This window comes from Capsicum annuum, chromosome 3 (assembly GCF_002878395.1).
Source record: "Capsicum annuum cultivar UCD-10X-F1 chromosome 3, UCD10Xv1.1, whole genome shotgun sequence".
NCBI lineage: Eukaryota > Viridiplantae > Streptophyta > Magnoliopsida > Solanales > Solanaceae > Capsicum > Capsicum annuum.
The window spans coordinates 81,161,122-81,169,801 of NC_061113.1; the positions used below are offsets into that span (position 1 = coordinate 81,161,122).

General features: G+C 34.1%; 1 protein-coding gene across 2 annotated transcripts in view; it reads left to right on the forward strand.

Moving 5' to 3' along the window:
* The first annotated feature begins 3,670 nt into the window (after positions 1 to 3,670).
* The window catches only part of LOC107852877 (DNA gyrase subunit B, chloroplastic/mitochondrial), a 58,812-nt gene continuing 53,802 nt past the window's right edge, over positions 3,671 to 8,680 (forward strand). The window contains exons 1-2 of one of the 2 annotated variants that reach the window (XR_007052948.1): positions 3,671 to 3,959; positions 4,813 to 4,957. Coding sequence is in view for 1 of the 2 variants with exons in the window: in XM_016697923.2 (XP_016553409.1) it covers positions 3,835 to 3,959; positions 4,813 to 4,957 (270 nt within the window). In the remaining variant the exon portion in view is untranslated. The remainder of the gene's footprint in view (positions 3,960 to 4,812; positions 4,958 to 8,680) is intronic. The other variant, XM_016697923.2, reaches the window with a different exon arrangement.

Below are 8,680 nucleotides of genomic sequence, written 5' to 3' on the forward strand. Positions count from 1 at the left end.
ATCATTTTTATACTTAACTTTTACTATTTTTCATTTGCTGGAGTAGAGCACTTTTGCTCTTAGTATTCGTGATAAGACCTTCACATTCGTGAAGATCTGGAAAATTAAGATTCACGATCACAAAGAAAAAGGTTCTTGGGTTCGATTTGGATTGTCTTTCGCATTTTCAAAGGAACCCATTACGATCATGATGGCCAGTTGGTGCGGTCCTAAGATTGTGACAAGGGTTCTCATGTTTGAGATAAAGGACCCTTGATAATATATATATTTCCCAACTTCAATTTTCTATTTACTTTTCAAGAACTTTAGACTTTGGTAGCTTAGAACAACGTTTTCTTGAGGGTTTTAACCCGAATTATGTCTTGGTAAGTTTTTCATACTTCCCTTGTGATTTTGTCATCAGTTTAATGCTTAAGTTAATCCTATTTCTGTTGAATTCAAGCTTAAGTTCTTGAAAATCCTCTTTGATTTTTTGGGACTTTCGGTGTTATTTTGAACTCCGAATTGAATTCCAACATTCACCCAATTTTTAGATACAGGTTTCTCAGCTTATTGGTAAGAAAAATCTAAAAAAATTGGTTTCATCGATGTGCCTGAGGGTCAATTTTTAACCCAATTTCTGGTCTAAATTGTAAATTATCAATATGGATATCATTAGTCTCGTATTAACTTATGGATAATATATTTTATAGAGTGGTAGTGGCTTAAGGCCTTACAAAATGAGAAGGTTTTCGTGTGACAGTTTGTGATTTATCATTCAGCCTTGAGGTAGGTTATAGTTTCTCAGTTAGATGATGTATATTATAAATTGCAAGTTGGTTAGAGGTTCTGCCAGTTGGGATTAGGCTTATTTCAAAATTCCAAATTTATTGGCCTATTTCGAGGACTTTAGAGTAATAATTTTGCCCGAGCCTTAGTTTAGGTTGCTTGCTTAGTTCTAGACTTATATTAGAAATCCTTAATTTTTGTTCGATGTAGGATTTCGTGGTAGAATGGATTTTTTATGATCAGTTTATTTTAAATTGCTTTCTTTCCATACTTCTTTATACCTTGAGGTTGAGGGGCTTGAGGCCCAAGGATTTGTGCGAGACTGAGTCTTAATTGGTTATGGTATGGTATGAAGGGGTAATTTTCTCTATTTCGTGTGTATATGTCTATATTTCTATACTGATATTTGTACATGCACATTCTTCATTCATGTATATATATATATATATATATATATACATATATATATATATATATATATATATATATATATATAATCAGTTTATTTTAAACTGCTTTCTTTCTATACTTCTTTATACCACGAGGTTGTGGGGCTGGAGGCCCAAGGATTTGTACGAGACTGAGTCTTGATAGGTTATGGTATGGTATGAAAGGTAATTTTCTCTATTTCATATATATATATATATATATATATATATATATATTTCTATACTAATATTTGTACATGCACATTCTACATTCATATATATGTGTGTGTATATATATACACATTCTATATATATATAGAGAGAGATATATGGATCATAGTATGGTTGGGGAGGGGGGGGGGGAATGTTGATTTTTGGCTTTTTAAAGGATTATACCCACTTTTATCAGTGATTTTGGGCTTTTGAAAGGATTGTACCACCTTTATCGTTGATTTCGGCTATTGGATAGTTCGTACCACCTTTAAATTTAATTCGATGGATGTTTATGGGCCATTTCCCCATTTAAATTTTTATTGATGAGTATGAGGCATGATTCAGGTTAGCCCAAGGTATAATTTTGGGGTTTTACTTTTCTACATTTGTTAATGAGTCTGAGGGCTTTCGCATTGCCCAAGGGATGATTCTAGGCTTTACTTTTTTGCATTGGCCACATGTTGCACTGCATGGCACAATGTGTATTACTACTATTATTTTTACTACGATGCGTCTTGTGCTTTGGACTGTTGGGATTTTTCTGAGTGCATGTTCTCTTTTCTTGTTATTTATACTATATATTGTCTTCTGAGTATAGTCGACTAATGATGCCTTCTTATTACCCCGTGTTTTGATATTCATACTATACTTCTGCATTTTTTCTAATACATAGTTTGGTATTAGTCATCCTAACTGATTCCTACTCGTTCGGAGGTACCGGTTGATCGGATTTGCAGTGAGCTTTTAGTGTCCAGAGACTTACCCCTTTCCCTCCTATACTTATTATATGTGTTTTGTACTTTTTAGATAGATTTATAATAGTTTAGTTCCACTCTTGTATCTTTAGTGGCTCTTATATCAGCGACACCAAGTTTTAGGATGGTTACTCTGTATATTTTTGTTAATATCCACTTTTTATGGGCTCGTTGTATGTATATATTTGCTTAGCTGACCCTTTTAGCTTATTACTACTGTATACTACTATAAGACTTGTCTTACCAACTTAAGGGTTACAGTAGGTATCAGCATGATCTGATTTCTAATTGTGATACTTCCTCACTTTTGGTAAAGAAAAAGGTCTTCCAATAAAAAAAAAGGACAAAAAATAGTTATCACAGTAGGCAAAGTACCGAAGGGAAGAATGCTTAATCCTAACATTCTAGAAGAGTTAGGGATGAAAGAATTGAAAAATAAGGGGATTTCCAATAATGGTCTAAACTATTTAATTGTTACTGCCATTAATTCATAAGGATAAAGTGATTCAATTCTATATGAATTTAAACTGATAGATAGCTACACACTATGAGTAATGTAAAGAGGACAAAGATCAACTTTACAATCCAAGAGTTGGGAGATATCTTAGGTATACCACATACCAGATATAATGACTATGTGAAAAAAAAATGAGTTGAGTATGTTCTAGAGAAAGCCAGAATATATCTAACTGATAAGTTTGCACAGAGGAAGGATATGTTGATCCTAACAAAGTTTAGAGCAGTGAAATGATTCAAGCTCACAAGTTGTTGTTTCAGCTTACGAACAAATGTGTCATGCCTAGGTTAGAAAGGAGGAATGAGGCTAGCTAGTTAGACATGTTTGTGATGGATATGTTGGATTCGGAGTCTATCAATAAAACCGTCATATTTAATGTTAAATCATATGGTAAGAACAACTAATCAAGCCAGGTGAGCCCATATCTTACCCCGCGAATCTTGGTTCATTACGAATGTTCACTCATTATAAAGTTTTCCATAAATTGAGATAAAGCGTGAAAAAATTCCTTAGGCAAACACCTCTTAATTAACGATACGAGAAGTGGCTATTTCTCAGTTTCTCGTAAATTAAAGGGAAAATTTCAGAAATAGCAACTCTGTAGCCTTAATTATAACTTTTATAGCAACAGTTTTATAATTACGAAAAATAGAAAATTATATTTGTATTTAAGTAAAATGTTGCTATATAAATACATATACAAATATATATGTATTGCTCATAAATACATATGCACAACTGAAAAATACATATTCTTCTATTACTATGAAGTGAGTAAAATATTGTTACTTTGACTATAAGTTGTAATTTTGAAAAAGTGTTACTATTTATTATAATTATAGTTTTAAGGATACTGTAATTTTTTTCAAATTAAATCCATTGTTAATGGGCCCATGTTAGGCTCGAAGGGTCGATTAAAATTAGCCCAAGCATTAATTTCGCTCTGGCCAAGAAATTGAATAATAGGGTTTAGAGGGATAATAAAGAATTTGAAACAAAATAAAAAGAAAAAAAATTACTTACTCTCTTATCTTCTCTTCTTCCTTCCTAGACTAGACTAGAAGTAGAAGTAAAGTAGAATTGAGGCATAGCAAGAGTAAACACAGAAAGGTTTAAAAAGACGTGTATGCTGTGTGTTTGAATAGATGTCTGAATGGCTCTGCTAAAGCCTTTTCCTCTTGGGCGCATGGCTTCTCGCTTTCTTCATCGTTCTCACTTTCGTACTCTTCCCTTTTCTTCAACCTCTCTTTCTTGCCCCTCTCTTTTCCTTAACACCAGGTTGCGCTCTCTCCATTGTTTAAGTACACTGTCATGTGTCTTATGTATATGTTCACCGTTAAAATTATTTATATGTTTCTTCATGTGTTTTAAGTTTTAGAAAACAATTTTTGCTAAATTTTGTAAGGTAAGAATATTAAGGTTAGTTGAATTTTAGTTCAAATGAAGGACATTCTATAGCAAGCGTCTTTCTTCTTTTTCACATTTTTTTGTTTTCGCTATGGATTCTTTTAATGGTACAAACTCTGTAACATTTTCTGTCCAGACGAATAATTCATTCTGAGAGGGATGAATAAAAATGTTATGGGTTGAGTTATTTGGTGAAATGAAGGCTAATTTTGACAGCTTTAGCCTTTTTTATATTCTTACCATTTTAATATCTTATTATTTGGAGTTGAGTCTTGAAGTAGGGTCTATCACTAACAGCCTCTCTACCTGGTAAGGTCTGCATACACTCTACCCTCTGGTAGACCTCATATACTGGGTATGTTGTTGTTGTTGTTGTTGTATTATTTGGAGTCGAATTTAAAGAGGGGGAAGATGGCACCTTTCTCTCCGTTTAACCAATTTGGTTTTGGACTTTAGTTACTTGTGTAACATATTTCATCAAGCGAGTAAAATAAATTTTACTTTATTTGGGAAAATTTATTGTTGTTCTTGTTGGTGGGAACGTATTAACCTCATTTTTGAGGAGGGTGAATGTTCTTGGTCAGCTTAATATTTCTAAAAGAGAGGCCGGTGTTCTTTATTTTAAAGGAGGGAAATGCAACCCTTTTCTGTGTTTGTAACTATTTCAGTTTTTGAAAATTTGCTTATTTGGTTTTCTGCTAAAAAACTTTTGGATTTGTTGCAGGGTGAGTAATAGGCTGAGAAGGGTGTCAGATGGGATTTTGATTAGGGACGCGGTGTCTCCAAGAGCTTTTATGTCATCAAGTATTATTACAGAGGCTTTTCAAGAAAATAGCAAGTCAAAAGCTTATGGTTCTGAGCAAATTCAGGTGAAAGAAAATCTACTGCCATTATTTATCGTATATGACGTTTTGGTCTAATATAAGATTGGGTGAAAGAAAAGAACCCTCGATCCTGCAGGAAACAATCATATCTTTTGGAGTCCTAGGTAGTGTTGGTCCTTTCGTGAAACCTGAAAAAGTCATGCCTTTCAAGTGAAAAAATCTCATTATGGAGTAAAGTCTGCAAAGATGGGATTACAGCTTGATGCTGGATTTTAGGTTGGTGGACGTTTGGTTTCTTAATTTAAAGCACTTCCGAAGATAAAAAATGATGCAATGATAAGACATATGACATGCAAAACAGGGTCAGAATGCTTTAGACAGCATGTGGCCTTTGTTATTATTGTTGCTCAGGACACTATAAATTTAACTTCTACAGCTGATCAACCGATCTCTGCTAGATATATTAGAAATGTTTGAATTCTGTGTTAAGTATTTGAAGATATTCTATTAGAAAATAGATTGAAAGATGTACAGTAAAATGGTAGTGTACTTAGGATGGAAAATGTTTTCTGTTGGAGGTGTGGGGAAGTGTTTTACCTCCGAGATATTTGGTCATATCATTTTCCAACATTTTTTTGGGTAAAAAAGAATAGAAGCTAATGAAATGTGCTCCCATGAACAATTGTTAATTACCGTATATATGGAGTTGAAATAGCACAGTTTTCAATTTGTGAGTGGAATCCATACATAGTAAGTAAGTAAGTAAACAAGGATAAGAGAAGTCAAGCAGGGGAGGGGGTGAGAGCCAGCCTAGCGGTTGAACAGGTAGAGGAACGACCTTGGTCACAAAGGTCCGAAGCTCAATAGAGGCAAAACTGGGTGAATTTTTCTTAGCTACTACTGTCTTGAGGTAATAGCTACACAATGATTTAGTCGAGGAATGCACAAGTTGATATGAACACAATTATTCAAAAGAAGTGGATGATAGGGTACTAGGACGGTATTATGGTAATGTTCCTCATTATTAAAAGTTGAAAACAATGTCTTAGTATTGTTAAAGGTCTGAAGCTAGTATTTAAATTTCTGTTTTTTTTAGAGAAAGGTTATTGTATTATAAGAGCAACACTAAGGAAATATCGAGCTATTAACGGGTGAGCAAAAAGCAAAAGAAGAATCCTTTTCCCGTGTATGGGGATTCACAAGAGGCTAAGTATTGCTTCTGGTTCATTTACAGATTCCTTCTTCGACCAAAAAGAAAATTGAAGGATACAGATAAATTTGGTCTTTTGAATGAGTTAGCTTTGTCTTCTTTCTTTTGTTCCAATGGTCCACCATATGAATCCTGGAATTGTATTTCCACAATGTCATCTTGCTCCTCTTTCTGCTTTTGTTCTAGCATTGAGGTGGTCCTGAACCCTAAGGGAAGTGAATTGAAGTAAGAGTTAAGATATTTGTTATTGAAAATAATTTGACATTAGTGACGGAAGTTGTATTCCTCCCTTTGATGGTAAGCAATTTCCTTTGAGAAAATATTTTCCACAATACAGTGTTTTTTTAATCACGTCAACAATTTCATTTCATAAGTCAGAAGGCCAAAAACAGCCGTATACTAGAAGTACACCAAACAGTAAAGAGCCTATAAAAAATTTCCGCAATACAGTGTTACTAGACATTGAATGATTTATCAGAAAAACATGTTCTTCATACCAAACACACCTGGTCTTATTATGAGTTTTGAAAATTATAGTCCATAGATAAGTGATCTCGTGTTCTACGTGTAAACTATGAAAAAAATACAATTCGGTCTTTTCAATATTATTCCTTTCCCTTAATCTTTTTGTCTTTTTCACTTCTCTTTTTGTTCTTTACTTTTCTTTCCTTTATTTGATCAAGGATAGATATGCATAGTTTGCTCATTAATCTACTCTATCATCGGTTTAGAGTTGTTAATTTCTTATAAATTAATTTGACTTGAAAATAAACATGTAGTTGTTGGACAATAAAATTTTCGAGACCGAAAAATAAATAATCGAGACAAGAAAAATATTGCAACAATCAATTTATTGATTTCAATGCGAGTGTTACAATTTCTATGAATCCTCTGATTCGCCTTTTCAAATATAAATTCAAGGGCTTAAAGCTTAATCTTGAATTTGAATTTGGTTTGCGGACTTGAGGGACTTGATCTTGACTTGTGCTTGAATTCAAGGGCTTTTGAGCTTGTTCTTGAATATTGCGGTCTTGATCTTAAATCTTGATGAACTTGATTTGAATGCTTGAGCTTTTAGAGAAATTGCGGCGTTTCATCCACGAGCTTTCTCTTCCTACTTGTTAGAGGTCTGGGGGGGTCCTTTTCTGAATTATGAGACCCTATTTATAGTTGTGGGAAAAGAAGAGTCTGATGAAGATGGACTTTCTTTGACCAATCAAATTCAAGTGATGTGACGCCTTTTTATGGGCTTTTATTTCATGGGCTTGTTGCATTATTTTGACATGCGACATGGTCCTATTGGTTCCTTCACTTGATTTGGCATGCCACATCATTTGACACGTGACGCTTATTTGGGCCTCTAGAATATTGCTTATTAAAGTGGGCTCATCATTTGTAGCCCAAATCAATGGGCTAGCCCAATAAAGATTGGACTTTATTTGAATCCATACATATTTGGACTTAAATAATTAATCCAATTATATTAATCCACAATATTTATTTGGGACTAATATATTTTGAATTTAATATAATCCGAATTTTGTACGGATTTTAATTTAATAAAATTTAGTTGCCCACACAATGCCCGACTTGGCTTGAAGTAATAATTTAATACTTTTAATGGCTATAGTATATTAAAAAAAATATCACAAACCAATAATATATGTTATAACAGCATATTGGCCATGCATTAACATTTTTCTTTTAAACATACATATTTCTTTTGCCTTGGGTCACGTGTAAACCCAAATTTGGGTGACTTCCTTTTTCTCTCATGGTATTTAATTTAATGTCACTGTATGTGCATTCCTACTTGTATTAGAAGACAAAAATGCTCATTGTGTTATTATTTCAACATGGATTGGGAATTGGCGTTTGCCGCCTTATCATTGTGCTCACAGTCCGTTGTTTATCAAAATAGGTATAGGTATTCTACAAATTTATCAAGGATTAGGGAGTACAAACCGCCCTACAACCCCTGTAAATACCTATATATTTTGTCCATGCAAAGCATCAGCTTGTAAAACTCTTTAGAGACGTCTCTTCTTCGAGCTTCAAGAATTAGCATTAAGGTATTCTTTTTTTTTTTGTAGGATTGAAATAAATAGCAATACACAATAATCGGCTTAGGGTGCGAGAGTTTAACTTCGCCTCCGTACACTCTAAGACCGACCAATTTGACTTCAAGATGGTAGCTTTGCAACAATCGGCTTAGGGTGCGAGTGTTTAACTTCGACTCCGTACACTCTTAAGACCGACCAATTTGTCTTCAAGATGGTGGCTTTGCAACAATCGGCTTAAGGTGCGAGAGTTTAACTTCGCCTCCGTACACTTTAAGACCGACCAATTTGGCTTCAAGATTGTGGCTTTGCAACAATCGGCTTAGGGTGCGAGAGTTTAACTTCGCCTCCGTACACTCTAAGACCGACCAATTTGACTTCAAGATGGTGGCTTTGCAACATTCGGCTTAGGGTGCGTGAGTTTAACTTCGCCTCTGTACACTCTAAGACTCACCAATTTGACTTCAAGATGCTGACTTTGCAACAATCGGCTTAGGG